Consider the following 17,656-nt stretch of genomic DNA (forward strand, 5'->3'; position numbering starts at 1 on the left):
CTTCCCCCAATTGAGCTTTTGCTTAATAAAAATCAGCTTTTTAAAAAAAACAAAATGGATAGAGGAAACTACTATGCCAGATTAATGGAACCCTTGAAGATGCTGCCCCTGTATAACTGCCATATATCCCAGTAAGATCATATTCCCAAACACGTAAACAAAAGCCACTAAAACAATGTTAATTCATCTTGTTATAATTGATACAATTGAGATCTACTTCCACCACAGGGGGTCTCACAGTTAAAAAGGGTCTCACTTGTTTTCTGCTCTCCCTTTCTCCAGCCAGAAGAGATTGAGCCAAAAGAGTCATTCTTCACGGATTTGAGGGTAACTGAACCGAACCACGTCTCTAAATTTAAGCTTACATGTATGGAAAGTATTCATTCTCAAATGAACATACTATGAAACCTTAACAGCTGCATTTTTAGGGTTTACCCTCACTAAAAAACTGCTCCAAACTCGTTGAGCCGAACACGTTGGATGCCATGCGATCTGAACCAATTGGAGAGATAAAAAGTTGGCATCCAATGAACCGCTGATGACACAGAATTTTTTTATCAGTAAATAACTATCCAAAGGAGCACAAAGTGAAACAAACCAAGAGCTTCAAGCAGAATTCGTACAGATAGTTGAGATACTATGTCTAGGCTTGTGTCTACGTGCCAATCAGGTTCTAGCTGTCGCACGAATGACGTCCTCCCAGTTTCTGTGCTACAGAAGAGTACCTGAAATGCATTTAAAAAAGTCAGATATCCAGTGTGTCAAAGCTGAGAGACCTAATGACATTCCTTTTGATTTAACAAAGATCTTTCCCTAGAAAATCTGTTAGATCTCATACCATGTAGGCAGCTAGTCTATGCTACAAATAGAATTCAAAAGGTTGACTGAATGGTACTGATAGCATCAAGATGCCCAACACAACCTCAGGAATGCACTTCTGAATTTTGAAAGATGTATACAATCAAAGAAAAGCTGAAAGATCCAGCATAAAGAAGCTCAAAACCAAATATTTTCATAAGCTTGGGCAAACACAATTTTTCACTTCACTTTTCTTTTTTTCCGAAAAGAAAGATTCTCAAATTGTATAAGCAGTCTTTTTTAACACATTACATAAGAAATTCACCTTGTCCTTTATCAATCCACCAGCCCTAAAGACACCAGCGTCCTCCAAAGCTTTTAGTGCTCTTTCCTGCAAAACATTGTTTTACATCCATACTATTAGAAACACATTTCAGTTAAATGTAATGATTCCCATGAAAGGCTGTCATGGCTAGGACAATAAAAAGTAGATCACACCAGGCATAACCATTTAGCACACCTCACTTTCATCATCAAGAACTGTCTCCATCAAATAGACATCACAGTTTTTTGTAATTTCCAGAAATACTTCCACCACAGGGGGTCTCACAGTTGCATGCTTCTGCAACATAACTATGTTAGAGACACTCAGATTTTATCTTATTCAACCTTACCAATATCATCTGAACATTTAGAGTTTTTATTCACCTGAAGCTCCTCAGGAGTTCTCTCCTCAAATACCACACCAAGCAGCTGGCAAGTCATCTGCATATATCCAAAAGCCAAAGGCAAAATCAGAATGGGAGCACCAACCTTTAAATACAATGTACCAGCAGCAAGCCTGACGCAGTAAGGACAAAGCAATGATGATAATGATAAAAGATCTTTGCATGAAAAGAATATATATATATATTAACTGGCCTTTTTTTTTTTTTTTTGCCATGACATAGTTGAAGATAAAAGGCTACCATGATGAGTATTCTTAAAACCTCTCCCCAAATTTCAAGTTATAATATGACAAAAGTACCAAATCTGATCGGGGGACTTCCAGATGCTTGATCATGAATCCAGTTTTCAGAAAAACTCCTGATATATTGATAACAGACCAATATAAAGAGACATAAATAGATTTTCCCAATGTCTCCCTACACTTTTATCGCATCCTGGGAGTTCTTAAATGAGATATTTGCTGTACTATGATACTAAATGATAAATTGTTATGAATACCAGCTAAGTGTGGCAGCCTAAAACAATATAGGCAACTAGGTTTAAGCTCCATAACAGGTACCATCAAAGATCAGAGCTTTCCCTTATGTCATACAGGATGTGAAACAGGAGTAATATTTGGAGAGACCACAACATAAAAGTTCAACATCTCAGGGATAGAAGCACGGCATTTACAAGCAGATATAAAGTCAGGCCAGATACCAATATCAAAAACTTAACATTAGCTCACAGCAGGCTATGCCCCTCTACAACAAAGGAAGTATATCACAACAAGCTTCTAAATTCTGCCATGCTTCAAAAACAATGAATGTTTCTTCTTACTTCTATTCTGTTTACCAATTAGTAGAGAGTGACACCTAGCACAGAAAAAACCACAGTTAAGTATTTCAATATTCATCCAGAACTGGATAAAGAAGAGGACCAAGTTACGTGACATACTCATTTAAAACCTTAGACAATCACCGAGTTATGTAATTATAAAGAAGATGAAACAAACTTTCATGTGCACCCAAAATCTATATTTCCCATCCCAAAGACCGTAAAGTAGTCTGATCTATATTAATTATCGAATTACAGTTTGACATATCAATTTGTCAACACTACACAGAAGTAAATATTAGGATTAGATGCCAAAATGAAGTACAAGAAGAATAATAATGGATAATTTTAAACTATATGAGCTCTTAACTTTGTTTTCAGGAACCAAAGAAGTGGAGATCTTGAAAAGATAAAATAAAAAATAAAAAAAATAAAAGTAAAACGGAGACTGAGATGGCCCTCCAGAATTTCATGCTTGCATACCTTTCTACCTCCATTAAGCTTCTTCCTTACAATTTGTCCAAGAGTCAGCTGAGAAAACGATGAATAGATATAAGCGTAAGACTGAAAACAATAGCAATCTAAGGCAAAGCAACATTTACCTCAGCTGGGGATATGGACCCATCAATAGAACTCTCATCCTTGAAGTCAACAAATGCTGGGTGTCGTTCAGAACTAAAAGCTGCATCATGTGCTTGTGTAGAATCAGCATTGGAAGATGAAGAACCTAATCTTTTTCGTTGATTTCTTTGCGATCTGCTCGGGGATCTCAAGAATTTCCATGTAAAGGCTACTGCAATGGCAAATCCAGCGAGAGCCCCAAGTGAACCTGCATTCTGCAGAATTTCCACTATCTCATAAGTCTGGGAAATAAACTAAGAAGTAACGGTCCACTGTTTTACTGGCGTCGGATAGTTGCCAGGACCTGAGCTAAACCATAGAGAAATAAAGTGAACTACAAACAGACCATGGGTGTCCTAAATTTTCGCAATTGAGATGAATGATTTGAAATCACGTTGCGCTCTAAGCACAAAAAGACCATAAATTGGAATTATATATATTTAAAAATAAGAAAACAAAACATTAAAAGATCATTAATGACAACACAACGATGCAGGACGAATTCTCACCTTATGGTTAATCAAAATCATCAAAACCTCAGAAGCCTTGCGATTGAATTGCTTCCCAAATCGCCTCAGCAAATTAACAACCTGCTCCGCGAGTGAATCCGCCATCGATATAAGAATGATTCCAATAACCTTAATCAAATCCTCGAGAAACCCGTGACAGATTATTTCCAAAGACTAAAAACTCAAGATTAACCTAACTGAAGCAAGAACCAAAGTAGATTAAGAAGAAAACCAAGTAGAAAACTCCCTTGACTTGACCTAATATCTGGAAATAAAAAAGGGAAACGATTCTTATACTGGGGAACCCAAGAAAAACCCTAGTCCCCTGAAACGAATTGTGAAATCCTAGAGGGATAATTGGGAAAAACAGAGACCGGCCCCGAGAACGAAAACCGGGACGGATAAGGACATTGGTGATGTGGATGTTCTTGCGTGCGTATTTAGAAACTTACTCGGGCCGGACAAATTAAATGGGCTTGTGTTGAAAAGTACAGTAAGGCCCATACTCTGATCTATCTTATTTTAATTGAGGGATAAGGATTTTGGATTAAGATATTAAAGAGGGTCTAATCCGTTACTAACGAACTGATGTCAGGTTCAAAATTTTATCCAGGATAATTAATACTTTAAATTATTTATATTTTAAATTTTAAAATAATAATAATATTTGCAACAAAATTAATTTTAAATTCATAAGAGTATTAATTTTAAGGACCGTTAATTAATTAAAATTTTGTATTATAATTATTATAACTATTTTTTTTGTTTTTCTTTAAATTTTATTATTTAATTTTTATATTCATTAAAATTCTTAATGTTTTAGTATCAATGTTATATTATTGTTTAAAAATAAAAATTATCAAAACCTAATTAACCAACCAAATTTTCACAAATTACCAAGTAATCTATATAAGTTAAGCCAAAAATGTTGTTCCCTCTATATTCTAGGTTATGACAAATTGACCCAAGCATGTTCTGATCACGATCGCGTATATCATATCTGTTCTATTATCGTAGAATATTTATTTTTTATTTTCGTGACTAAATGGGTAATTAGTAAATAAATTATCAAATTTAATATTTTTATAATTATTATCTAATAAGTATTTTATATGGCACTTACATGCAATATACATCGAGATATCGTCGTAGACTTATGGGACCTGATACAAATACAAGTATTATTTAAAAAAAAAAATCCAACAACTTTACTGGCCAGCTATTTATTTAAAAAATATTATTTAAATTAAACTAAAATATTTTGAAGTCAAATAAGGTAAGCAATATTGAAACTTCTATCTCTTGTCAAACGTAAATAATTTGTCTTATTTTGACCAATATTTAAAATTACTAGAAGCTCTAAACAGACCCATTTGAACCGACTGGTCTCAATTTCTAGAAGGAAGAGGAAACATGTACATATCAGTATCACCTAAATGTCTAAAATGTCCAACATTTTGGGACAATTTTTTTTCTTAATTTTTCATATTAAATTAAGATCAATTAAAATTATAAATTTCAAGAAAACAAATTTATTAACTTAATAATTATCTTAATTTGGATTAAATGAATTAAAAATTCACAATATAACTATATTACATAATTGAGCAATTTGTAAGATCAGCAGGGGTAATTTTGGAACAAAGCGAAACCCCCTGAGACAAATCTTATCCTATTCCATTATCGATCGTACGAAAATTTCAATTCCAATCATAGAAACAGACCCGGGCCCACTTATCAACGGCCAAGATCTTTCTCGGAGGCGCCGAAAAAGACTCAGATAAAGGACGAGGGGGTCCCGGGAACGTGAAACTCGACGTCGTCCGCCGTATCCGACACGACCCGTTACGATCTGTTTCCGAAACATGAAGCTTGTCGCATTTGGTGAGATTTCGCGATGGATCGGCTCGGCTACGTGTTGGGTTCGACCGTGAGTCTGCTTCCCTTCCCAAACGGCATTAAAATCCGCCAAACGATGCAGAGTTCCCCATTAACAGCCACAAGACCCAAACCGCTCTCTGATTCTCCCTCTCTCTCTCTCGTTTCCTACTCCTTATACATCTATAATCTGTTGCGTGCTCTGCTCTTCACTTGTACTCTATTCCGGCTGTTCGGAAGAATCCTCGGAAGCGTAATCGACTAATCCTCTTGTTCAGGTACTTCGTGTCTGTCTGGGTAGTTTTGCTCAATTTGATGATACTGGTTCCTGTGTCGGTAGCTCTAGTTTGGGTAACTGCTTTGAGGTTGGCTTTTGCGAATTCGAGATGGGTTTTCGTTTTCTTGTTGAGATTTCTTGCTCTGCTTCTGGGTTTGAAAAATCCTGTTTCAGGTGTTTGAGACTTTCAGTCATAATTGCGACTGGTAGTGTTAAAACACGAGAGGATCTTACTGAAAATTCTTTTGGTCTCGGTTTGATGATTCGATGGATTAGAGTTTTTGAGTTTTTGCCTCTTGATGTTTTTTTCTTTTTCTTTACTTTCTATAGCTTTTCTGGGAGATCGAGGATGATAATATTCTTACTTCGAACAACTTGGCAAGAACTCAGATTCCTTTCTCACTGTCGCAAGTCTTCGTTTGCATTTGATTTTTTTTCACCAAGGAATGCAGAGAAAAAGGCGTTTTATCGTACTGATAAAGCTGAAAAGAAATACTGGATCGGACTGCATTTTCTCTTGTCTTGTTCGGCTTCTTTTTTTTTTTGTAGTTTTATCTGTACCTTTCCTCCTTTCCACTGCTTCATGGCACTTCCGAATGGTAAAAAATGTTACCTTTTCCTTCTTCCTGTTGTTTTCTTCCTGCACGAGCAAACATCTCGTCTTCCTTAACCGACTTTGGATTCTTCTGCCTTTCTTTTCTGATTAGAAATACTAATTTGTTACTAAGACCCAGTTTGTTTTTGTGCTTCAAAAGCTTTTGAAGGTTCGAGTTGCAGAAGAATGCCGGAAATGGACTCCAAGGGAAGTGCTAACAGGATCAAGAAATGCGTGGTCGATCTCCTCTCCATGGTTGACATGACGGACGACGAGGACTCGTGGGATTTGATGGGGAGGGACCTTCGCCTCAAATCGACTTTTCTTTACTGCGACTTCAACCAGATTATCTCTAATGCACCAGATGATCAGCAGAAGCAAGCTCTCACAGATCTTGCAAACAGATTGTTTTACTACATTGAGGAGGTACAGTTGGTAATTGAGGTCAACCTGAACGACCCATCACGTAGCATAAGCTGTCTCGATAGATTTAACCATTAATGATCGCAGAAGATTTTCTTGGGACTTCCAGAAAAAATCTTCCTCGAACTAAAATCACCATTGATGAGGTTCTTTGAAAATTCCAACAAAATTGAATCTGAAATTAGTTCGTGTATGTTTGTTGCAGTTGGATCGAGCCGTTAAAATTCGAAGCGTCTCACAGACGCAGAACCGCTACAGCGACGCAGCTCTCGTCTTGGAGGAAATCATGTCTGTCATGTCTTGAAGATACGAAAGATACAAATCCCTGAAAATTCTCCCTACAATCTGATACTTGTAAATAGTGAAAAAAAAAAACTGTTTTTACTGAATGGAAAACGAAAGTGTAACAAATTTGTCTGGTTTTTTCTCCGTTTCTGTAAATTGCAGTTTTCTCGAATCGCAGCTACCTTTCACCACCTTATCCAAATCGACTCGGGCTTTACTTGCAGCTTCTGTAAATCAAAACCGTTAGAATCCCATGGCACAAGCGCAGATGTTATTAACCTTAGCATCGTCGTCTCCACCCTCCCCGCCACTTCCGTCTTCCTGTCACAACTGCTGTAAAACTGCAATCCCGACTCGAACGCGCCAGGAATCGTGCACTACGAGTAGAAGAAATGCGATGAAAACAGCAGCTCTGGCAACTGCACTTCTAGCTAAAGAAGCTCTCGGCAATTCCACCGCTGCCGCTTTTGATTTCAGGATTACTACTCCAGACCAGACGCTTGAAGAAGCGGTGATAGGAGTCAAAGTACACGCCCGGGAGCTCTTGGGGATCAAACCCTTGATCGAGCTGCAGTCATGGGGAGAAGTGCAGAAAGCGCTTAGAGACAGCTCTGCGAAACTGAAACAGGATATCTACACTATAATTAATCAGGGGAGACCTGGAAGCCAGAGGCCTCTGTTGAGGCAACTTTACTCCAAGCTCTTCAATAGTGTTACAAGAGTTAAGGAGACGAACCTAGAAATTTTCTGATACTTTTTGCAGACCTCTGTCCTAGAGATTCTTCTTCTGATTTATGTGATTTTTTCCCCCAAATTTGCAGCTTGATTATGCGGCAAGGAGCGAGGACGCAGGTACCGTACAGGAATGCTATGACACCATTGTTGAATCTCTGGATGAGATTTTCTCGATGATATGACGGAGGAAGTTTACAAACGAGGTTTCCTCATTGTAGCCGGAAGGAAAACACAGAGACATGGTCTGATGTTCTTTCCTTCGAAAGAACCTCACCCACATTCCATTCAATTGTCTTCTCTCCAGTTAATTATAAAATTCTTGAAGAGTCTCTGATAGCAGCGTGGACTGTCTCAGAAAAACCAAGAAAAGTACCGTCTGATAGCAAATAAGCATGATCCATAAATTGAAGTTTGCATTATGATGAGAGAGAGAGAGACCAAGAAGTTTCGAGCACCAAAAGAGGATTCATTTCCAAGATATCCTGTCCAATGATATTTTAGATACAAACGGACTTTAGGGGAGGGGGGGGGGGGGGGCTTGACAAACATCTGAAGCTTTTTATTACCTGGTGCTTCGGTTCACTATCTGGTATTTCTTTTTTCTTTTCTTTTTCTTTTTTAAATTCCAAAAATGGGACCTTTACAACAAATTTCTCATTGGCGGGGGGGGATGTGTACACAGATGAAGCTTTAACCAGCTTCATTCTTTTTTATACAGAAGGAAATTTTTCAGACAAGAGCAAGCATGTTTGCTTCTATCTGGAACTCGATCAACATCTTGGCTCTTGCTTCAATTGAATGCCACCTGAAGACATGGAACTGGGGCCACCAAAGATAAGAGTCTGCAACACAAACCCAAATACCTCATCATTCTCAAAACTCACATAAAAGAAACTCCAGTGCAATTCTAGAATCGAAAAAAGAGTAACTGACGGCTTACTTGCACTGAACTAGGAAGAATAGCATCGGCGAGTTCCTCGTTGATTGACACTGGCAACGGTGGCATCTGGCTCATTATTCCAGGCATCTCTCGCATGCTGCATGAGATAGAAAGGGGCATTATATATAACTTCTTGATTGGAAACCCACTAGGACTACATTAATTATTCAGACATGAATAGGTATCACATACTTGTTCAGGATTGCTACAATGTTGTTCCTTGTTCGACAAAAGAGATCAATATTTTCCTGTAACTGAAGAGGAAGACCAAAAACTCAAAAGCTTTAGTTCCAATCCTTGACTTCATATAGGCACCCACAAATAATACAAGAGAAAAAACTGAACCCAGATGGAAGCAAGAAAACTAGATGAGTTTATCCAACAACAGTCATCTACAAGTATTGTGTCAATTTTTCTTTGTCGAAGCAGTCTCAGCACACAGGTCAAGCTCAAGAGATGAGGACAGAAAAAACAGCTAAATGTAAATACAGGAATACATGAACTCCTTCGGCATCAATCACATCCATGTTTCATGGGGATTCATTGATTAGGCGCAACTTTTCCGTTCCCATATTTCATCACCCATTGATCTCACGCTCAGTTCCTTTTTCTTTGGTTTTGAATAGTACAATTCGTCCCTTCACCATATTATTTTGCACATCTCAGGCCCTTAATCATTTTGTCAATTCTTCAATCCAACATTTCGTACAATCAGTTAATCCCCAAGTTCCTTTTACCAATTTAATAATGGTACAGGAAGGGGAAAACAAAGTTTCAGTACCGTCTAACTGATAATGATAACTTTGGGTTTGCGATTGTGATGATAAATCTGGTAGGGTTGCTTATCACCTGCCATTAATTTAATGCAATAAGGTCATGCTTACTGACTGTACTATAACCACGATCAGGGCCTAGTTCGGATTCGTTGAGCAGGAAAAATAAGAATGGTTATAATGAAGTAGCCAAGGGAAACCATAATTTGTGTAGTAGAAATTTTCTCTTAGTTTTACTTATGGGTAATGGTATCAAGCCTAATCCAGTTTTCTTTACCAGCAAATACAGAAAAGGGAATGCAAATCAGAAAGAAAAAAATAACAATAATAATTTCATTTGACCTACTCACATTATAAGTGGCAAGGTTAGCTGCAATTTGGTTAAACACTTGAATATTTTCATCCAAAAGATGTCTGGTCCAACCACTCACAACAGGAACTGAGCAGAAAAAAGAGAGCCTATGTTATTCACAGAATAGAAAGTTATAACAGCAAAAAAATTAAAAAAAATAATAATAGAACAATGAAATAAGATAAAAAGAAATTATTTAGAGCAGCCATCATATACTTAAACATATTGACAAACATACATAACATTTTCGAGCATGTTTCTATCTTTTTGAGGATCAAAGGCGCTATTGCTCCAATACCAGTTATGTAAAGTTAATTATATAGTTAGGCATGTACACAAAGAGAAAAAAATCTTCCATTTTTTTGAATCACAAAAAACAACCAACTTCCGTAATAAATCATTTTCTAATTGTCAAAAAAAAAAAAAAAAAGGTGTAGGCCCTCTTTTTGTGGCTCTACAAGTAGATAATTTAGGTATAGACCCTCTTTTTGTGGCTCTACAAGTAGATAATTTAGGTGTATGCCCTTTTTTGTGGCTCTACAAGTGGATAATTTAGGTGCAGGCCCTTTTTGTGACTCTACAAGTGGATAATTTAGGTAGAGATCCACATATTACATATGAATACCTGCTCTGATACCATGTGAAGTTGGGTCCAAGGCCCATCCCAAAATGACTAGCCAACTTAGGAAACCTCTTTCCCAACTAATAAACTCAAAATCTTTGTACTCACTAATCCATGTGAGACTATTCCTTAACAATTTTATTTTTTGCTTCATATGAAACATATTGATCAGTATCATGATTATAAGCCATAGATGAAAACTGGCAAAAGCAAAATAATAATAATAATAAAAATAATAATAATAATAATATTATTATTATTATTAATAGATCATCCAAAATTTTGGAGGATGCATTCAACCAACCTTCAGAAGTTAATTGGTTACTATGGTCCGAGCGATGCATCAAGAAAGGATAAGCTGCCATATTTGGATGTGCGAAGGGAGGTGGTAAGGTTGCTTTTGATGAAGACTCCACCAGCTTTTCCTGAAGAAGCATCAGATTCTTCAATCACACTACTATAGGTGTAGGTTTAAAAAGTACTAAACAAGTTGTTTGCTCAAGGCTTCGTTCAAAGATTTTTCGAAGCACTGACACAGTTTTGTTCAGCTATCTTATAAACTAATGAACCATGCTGAAGCCCTTTGCAGTAACTGGGCATGGCTAAACAGTTTGAAATTTCTGTGTTAAAAAAATAAATTGTATTCCCCAGAAAAGCATTAGCAACACATTATAGAAATTTGAATAGGTTACACAAATACCTTTCTGTCTTTCATCTTCTTTCCAGAGTACTGCTCTTCTGGCTTACGTCGCTTTCCATTGTAATTTTTCTGTACATATGTACAACATGTATGTCATACAACTATAAGATGAACCAAAAATTTAATGATAGTTATTGAAATACAAACCTAGAAACACAACTAAGTACTGATTCGTTGACACGGCATGTTTATCTTTCTCTTTTCAGTTATTGATCATTGTACTTTCTTCTCATACAGACCATATTGGTCTGCAATTGAAGCAGTCCAACTAAAAAATAATAAATTTCTCAAAATGCATTTACCTGGGTTAAGGGTTTCATAAGTACAAAAAGGGGCAACAGCATAGGGGTTAGAAATTATCGAGCATTCCCATGAAAACATTTGACAAAGACTCAGTGAAGTTGTTTTCAATATTCACAGGTAGCTGAGCAAATTAACTTCTTGAAGAATTTTATAAGATATAGCAAGCATTTTTTTCATCCAATCAAGGTTTTCCATATAGTGGGATTTAAGAGTTTATCAAGTCTTTCCAGTTTCAAAAACGCTCCATTATATACCTTCCCAACTTCTCCCATTGTCTTTGACTTTTGATTTGCACAGTTAGTTTCATAGCGTGTATTACTGATATGTCTCACCAAACAAAAAGAGCATGGAGTTTGCATTTGCAATTTGGTTTAAGTATCAATGATTGCTCCAAATTTTGAAATGCTGAGATGATGCAACTTCTTTGTGGGCATTTTTAAAACATGTTTGATGGCAACTAAGATGAGGCATCAGAAATCTGTAGCCGGTGAACCTGAAATCCATTCGAGTGAATGGCACTAAAACTGCCTTAAAAGGCCTAGACAAAGTGACCCTGGGCTCACATTCAGCTAGGTTGATGGTTCCACGGCCTGTATATACTTTCTGACCCAGATTGTTCCACCAGAAACAAGTGACATTAGCAAATTTGTCATTTACATCTATCACCTCCTTAAAATATAGCTAGCCATCTGAATTAACATCACAATAGTTAAGAGGGTTTTTTTGTCTGCCTGTGGACAACTAAACCATAGAGATAAAACTGCTTAAAATATCCCAACATTGTTCACTTTTGGCAGCTATTCCACAACAGGGCAGCAGAACCATCAATGCACTATATCTCTATCACAGTACCTTTAGTAACATATTTGATGGAAATCAATATTTACATCACTTATATCTGCATGTTTCTCAGAGACAACACCCTTAGCGGTGTAGCCTGTATGTATCTAAACTTGAAAAAACAAAAGCAGGGCTCTTCAGCTATCAAATAGTTACTTAGAAGAATACTGAGATTCTTAGAAATTTTTGAGTCATAGCTAATGAAACACAATTACAACATGATGAGCAGCAGGAATGCATACAAACTCACATTCATCCACCGACACCTCAAAGCAACATCGCGGACAGTCTTGTTGGGAATTTTTGCTGCAATCTTGATGTACCTCATAATGTTGGGTTCATCACCATATCTAAGAGTAAGCAAGAATAGCGAAAGAATTAGTAAGAGAAGCCAGAAGTGAAACGATGGATGATATCTTAAAGATTGAAAGCAAAAGGTAATAAAGATCAACATGTCAAAAAAGTACGTTCTACATTCAGTACAGATGACATAGACAGTAACATCCTAACTCTTGCATACAACCATAATGATCATATTCATAAATGTCACATTTTTAACAGAATTACGTTCAGCAGATAATGGCAATCCAATCAACCAAGAATAATTTGCAAGCTCCCACTAGAAGTAGAAAATTCAAGTAGCCACAATAGATTTCAAAAGAAAGAGGCCCATTAAACCAAGATAAACCTCTAATAACAGTTTTAAAAATATAGAGGAAGTGATAGAACTGAGAGAGAAAGGTACAAAAAGAAGAATTCATGGTTAAGAGAGGGACCAAAGAAAGGGTGTTAATGAACTATGACACTGCAAAAGGGAGAAAAAGTTGGTATCAACTCACAGCCTTAACTTGCATAAAACTGTCAAGAGAGCATTGACTAGTAGAAAGAGAGGAGATCACCCTGAGATAAATTTTCTAAAACATTTCAAAGATTCATTATAGAGCTCTCTTAACATCCATTAATAGAGAACCATAACCCCAGAAACCTAACTCCAGGATTATGACAGAAGCTCATCCACAAGCCAATAGTCTTGTTGTAGTGATGGTTCACAAAACCTGTCTCTTAACATATTCATGCACCACATAGGTTCATGATTCCACCTTCTTCAAGGAACTTTGTTGAGTGTTCCGAATTTTCATGAAGTGATAATTTGTGTGACTGCTTCTGAGCGTATCAGTCCTCAGGTGATCAAAAGCTCAACTTTTCTGGAGTCTCAAGATTTTTTATTATAATCCTAACCTGACATTAGTAAAGCAGGAAAATCTCCAGCCAGATGATTCTTACCATATATGTGTAAGAGATGACTACCCAGTGAACGACTAAATGCAATTGTATAAACGCAAAAGTCCATAACCAGCAATGTCCGCATACCAGGGAATGAACTTGCTCCAGTGCTAGTATAATGTAACTACGATAACAATTCACGTGCAACATTCAATCAACAGTGAAGAATGACCAACAACAAACAAGATGAAATGTGAAGGATGGGGTTGATAGTGACAGGTAAGACCAAGGTGGGTGCAAAGCCTGAAGTCCATAAAACCTTCACCCTCTCCTCTCCTCTCCTCTATTAATGAGGGAGGAGAGGAGGGAGAGAGGAATACTTGATATGGAATTTGAACCAATCTGACAGCACAATTGCGTGGACATTTGATTGCAATTGGAAAAATTTCTAATTTTTTTCTCAATGATAAGTTCTTCACAAAAGATTTTCAGCAAAAAGTAGAAAAGACTTATCAGACACAAGATGACAAAAGATGAATACCAACAAACAGGAGGAAACATGGAGCCAACCATAAACCTCACTCGGTCGTCCCATACAGTTATCAAAACACCCACTATAACGAAAAGAAAAGAAGATATGCCAACTCGCAAGATGATAAAAGATGAATACTGACAATTGGGAAGGAAGAAAAGAAGGCACCTACTTGGCAAGTCCTTCTTCCAATATGGACTGTTCTTCAATGGACCAATCCACAGCCAACCCTGTATCATGTTTTAGTCCTGACATAGCATCTAGTAGAAAGTCACTGCTAGAACATCCGGAAGAAATAACCCCAGATACATTGTTTATCATGCCCGGATTACTAGGGAAGATCATCCCAGGTGAGTTGTTCATCCCCCCTGACACTCCAGTTGTGATTATCCCAGCTGAGCTATTGACTGCCCCAGTCTGAAAAGAAATTGCATGCCGACTAAAAGCAGAGGAAGAAATTGCACCATGATGAACTCCCATATTAGAATTCGTTGCCATTTTTCACACTATAAAAAGATTCTTTAAATAGTCCGCTCCATCGGAAGCAACACAAGTTCCACGCCCAGATTCAAGTGAAGGATATACAAAATCCTCAAGAAACTACTCTTGCTCTTTAGTTTTCAAAGTTGCAACCAAACCCCAGAAATTTCACTCCAGAAATTCTTATATTAAGCTTCACCTCTCCAAAAAAACTCAAAAAGTTTCACGGCAAAGATTGTTTAAACTGACTTTTTAATAGTTCCTATTGCTCCTTCGACGATCCCAGGTTTAAAAAACACCCTGAATTGCTGATACAACTCAAGAACTCCTGGAATTTCAGTAAGCAGAATTTTGGATATGTCCTCCACTAGCTAGTATGAAACCGACTCCAATGCAGTACTGTATATCATACCCCAGAAACTCTTTATCTTCAAAGAAAGAAGTTCCCGTGGACCATCAGAACCCTAAAAATCGATGACAGTCAATCTAACAGCCACAAGCACATCCATTCCTCCTATAGAACCGTTAGCAGGGCTCCATGAGCTCTGAAACGCCACCAAGCTCTTCACAGAGCGTAGCTACAGTCCAAGTTCCCAAAAACAACCACGAACTTTGTAACAAACCTAACCTCTCCTATGTCCAGAACCTTCATTTCTCTAGACCATCTTGCTTTCCCACTTCATACGGCAGCTTCAAACCCCCGCCCAAGAAATGCACAGATAACGCAACCAATTGCCCACTGCAGCAAATTGCTGACACCCAAAGGAGGCAGAAAAAAAAAAAAGAAAGAAAGAAAGAAATGAAAAGAAGAAAAAGAGCCCAGCCAGACAGAGTAAATAAGAAACCCCGTACCTTTTTTCACTCTGCAACTCTTTTAGACGAAAAACCGGAACCCTAGCTGAGCTTACTTAAGCCTTCTCCTCTCTCCCCCCGTCTCTCCCAGCTTTTCCTTTTTTTTTCCTTTCTAGTCTTGTCTTCCAATAGCAACGAAGATGGAAAAGTTTCTTGTTATTGTATGTTTTAAAAAACAAAAAAATGAAAGAAAGTACAGATCTTGGAATTCAGCAACTGTGCGAATCCCAAGATGGGCATTTGATGCCAATTATTGTGGACGAATTTTTTAAACGTAACAAAAAATAAAAATATTAATTTTCCCTCTTCAGTGTTTTTTTATGCAATCCAAAAAGCTCCCTCCCCTCCCCTCCCCTCCCCTCCCCTCCCCTCCCTGCAACTGGTTTCTCAGTGCTCGCATCTGGTCCACCTTTGTTCTCCGATGGCGATTTTTCACGAATCTACAGACACCAGCCTTTTCAAAAATCTGCGCGCCTGATGGAAATTTTCGTGGTTTTTTTTCTGAATTTGACAGAGACGAACATGTCCCTGATGCATTGCCGCAGACATTGTCTATTTGTCTCCCTGTGTGTTTTTCCTTTTACAATCTCGGTCTGCAGTTTACACATTTCTCCCCGATCCAACTCGTGTAATTTTGACTAAAAACAGGGGCATTTGTCTCTAACTATTGTACCCAATAAAGTACAATACGCCAGGCGGAAAATGACAACTCGGTGGCAATTTCGTCTCTTCATCCCCGCTAAGAAATCCGCGTCATCCGAAAACCGGAGGCGGCAAGAGACAAAAGCGCCAAAAAGGAAAACCCCAAAAAGACCCCGTCACGAAAGCATAAATTCCTTTGTAGGATATTTTTACACGACAGAAAGGCGTAAAAGGCTTTTTTTTCCACGTGGAAGTTCGGTAAAAGAAGGGGTAACGACAAACGGATTTGATTATTTATCTTTTCCTCGCTTTCCGGAAAGTACTACGTCAATTACCGGTTCTACCCCTTTCTTTTAAACAAATGGCTGTCAACTCCGCCGAAATTTAATTTGTCGGATGAATCGCTTTTAAACAACAGCTATTAACCGTACGCACCGAGTGCTGCCTTTAGAGTGGCCACTAGCACTGGGGCCCACCGCAGGTGTGCTTCCTTTTTCAGTTTTCTTTACCGCAAATCAATTCCCTCCCATTTGTCAAACGTCCCACGGCAAGTGGCATCCCCACAGATGACACGTGTCCATCCACCACAGGTCCTTTTAAATACATATATTAATTACGCCTTGCCAGCTCCGTGCGCCCATTCCCTGCAACAAAAATTAATTGGCGCAGGCCCGTTTATAACACGCGCGACAACCCAAAAACACAGGCGGGATCTCAGGGTGGTCCCACGTCTGGAACGGACGACACGCCGTACAAGTGGCGTAAGAAAAATAAAGGTTGTTTGAGCTGGAAAAAAGACGAGTAAAACAAAATAGTCGTGCCACTGCGCCGGGAGAGATTTTGATTTGTGAATTTACGAGGTTGCCATTGTGCGCCTTCACAGCATCATAAGATTAACGGAAACCGCCTCTTCAAGGAAATAATTATACGAAGGCTGTAATTCCAAACTCAACGGATTAGAATCACATTCTAAAATGTTTTTTTTATTATATAATAACAAACATGTGTTATGATCCAAGCGAAGTATTTAACTTTCCGTTAACTATTAGGCCGGTCTTTTGGATAATATTAACTAGGTGCATAACATTTGCTATCAAAGCGAAAGTAACCTACCAGAGGAGGTAATCTAACGGTTGGATTCAAATTACTAATAGGGTCACAAAAGGGTAGAGTGAACGTCAGCTGGTAAAGGTGGGTGTAATTGCTTTTAGTTATCCATCAAACCAGTTTTTTGGGCAGTATTGGCTAAGTATATAACAATATATGGTCAAACCAATTAATCTAGATTAATCAAATGAGATAGCTTAAACTATCATTTCAATCACCGTTTCTTTCAGTAATGTAGAATCCAGGAATCCAATTAAAATCAGTTTCTTATTTCAAGCACACATTGCAAAACAGGAAATTCCAATCGACAAGAATACTCGTTTGGATAGAGGAATAAAGCAGAGCTCGTGGCTACTATGAAACTATATTTACAAAAAATGGAAGATTCTCAGTCTGAAATCACAGACCTCTCAAACAAAGCAAGGGAGAACCACCAAAAAAAAATTATAAAAAAATGATAAAATAGATGAGCAAGAAGGATGAGGAAAGATGGGAAATACAGATTCTTATAACAGGGACAGGTCTTGGCCTCTTTGTGGGTCTCACTGTCAGGCATTGTAAGAAAGGACAGAAAACTAGAAACAGGGGAAAAAACAAGCCACCTTGGCTGTGATTCTTTGGAG

At 37.8% G+C, this 17,656-nt stretch overlaps 4 protein-coding genes across 5 annotated transcripts; 2 read left to right on the top strand and 2 right to left on the bottom strand.

Moving 5' to 3' along the window:
• Positions 1-87: 87 nt before the first annotated feature.
• Positions 88-3,863, bottom strand: LOC137944291 (peroxisome biogenesis protein 22-like). Its single transcript, XM_068789934.1, has 8 exons — positions 3,474-3,863; positions 2,946-3,179; positions 2,827-2,874; positions 1,507-1,563; positions 1,319-1,420; positions 1,124-1,189; positions 624-725; positions 88-535 (listed from the first exon to the last, which is right to left on the bottom strand). Exons 1-8 carry the CDS (start codon positions 3,576-3,578, stop codon positions 425-427), a joined length of 825 nt encoding a protein of 274 aa, XP_068646035.1. The 5' UTR covers positions 3,579-3,863; the 3' UTR covers positions 88-424.
• Positions 3,864-5,445: 1,582 nt separating this feature from the next.
• LOC137944991 (photosynthetic NDH subunit of lumenal location 3, chloroplastic-like) lies at positions 5,446-7,402 on the top strand. Its single transcript, XM_068790832.1, has 3 exons — positions 5,446-5,629; positions 6,384-6,649; positions 6,852-7,402. The coding sequence occupies exons 2-3, from the start codon at positions 6,410-6,412 to the stop codon at positions 6,948-6,950; spliced, it is 339 nt and encodes a 112-aa protein (XP_068646933.1). The 5' UTR covers positions 5,446-5,629; positions 6,384-6,409; the 3' UTR covers positions 6,951-7,402.
• LOC137943854 (psbQ-like protein 3, chloroplastic) lies at positions 7,329-7,848 on the top strand. The gene is made up of 2 exons (XM_068789282.1): positions 7,329-7,652; positions 7,753-7,848. The coding sequence occupies exons 1-2, from the start codon at positions 7,329-7,331 to the stop codon at positions 7,846-7,848; spliced, it is 420 nt and encodes a 139-aa protein (XP_068645383.1).
• Positions 7,849-8,007: 159 nt separating this feature from the next.
• On the bottom strand, positions 8,008-15,581 carry LOC137944990 (uncharacterized). 2 transcript variants are annotated; one of them, XM_068790831.1, is made up of 9 exons: positions 15,285-15,581; positions 14,125-15,171; positions 12,447-12,546; positions 11,054-11,122; positions 10,658-10,778; positions 9,730-9,818; positions 8,799-8,860; positions 8,607-8,703; positions 8,008-8,508 (listed from the first exon to the last, which is right to left on the bottom strand). In XM_068790831.1, the coding sequence occupies exons 2-9, from the start codon at positions 14,448-14,450 to the stop codon at positions 8,437-8,439; spliced, it is 936 nt and encodes a 311-aa protein (XP_068646932.1). In that variant the 5' UTR covers positions 14,451-15,171; positions 15,285-15,581; the 3' UTR covers positions 8,008-8,436. The 2 variants fall into 2 exon arrangements, with proteins under 2 accessions (XP_068646932.1, XP_068646931.1); XM_068790830.1 differs by having other exon boundaries at positions 14,125-15,184.
• Positions 15,582-17,656: the final 2,075 nt, after the last annotated feature.

This window comes from Aristolochia californica, unplaced genomic scaffold (genome assembly GCF_029961685.1).
Source record: "Aristolochia californica isolate CCGP_79_NKW_82.1479 unplaced genomic scaffold, dmAriCali1.0.hap1 SCAF_11, whole genome shotgun sequence".
NCBI classification, from domain to species: Eukaryota; Viridiplantae; Streptophyta; class Magnoliopsida; order Piperales; family Aristolochiaceae; genus Aristolochia; species Aristolochia californica.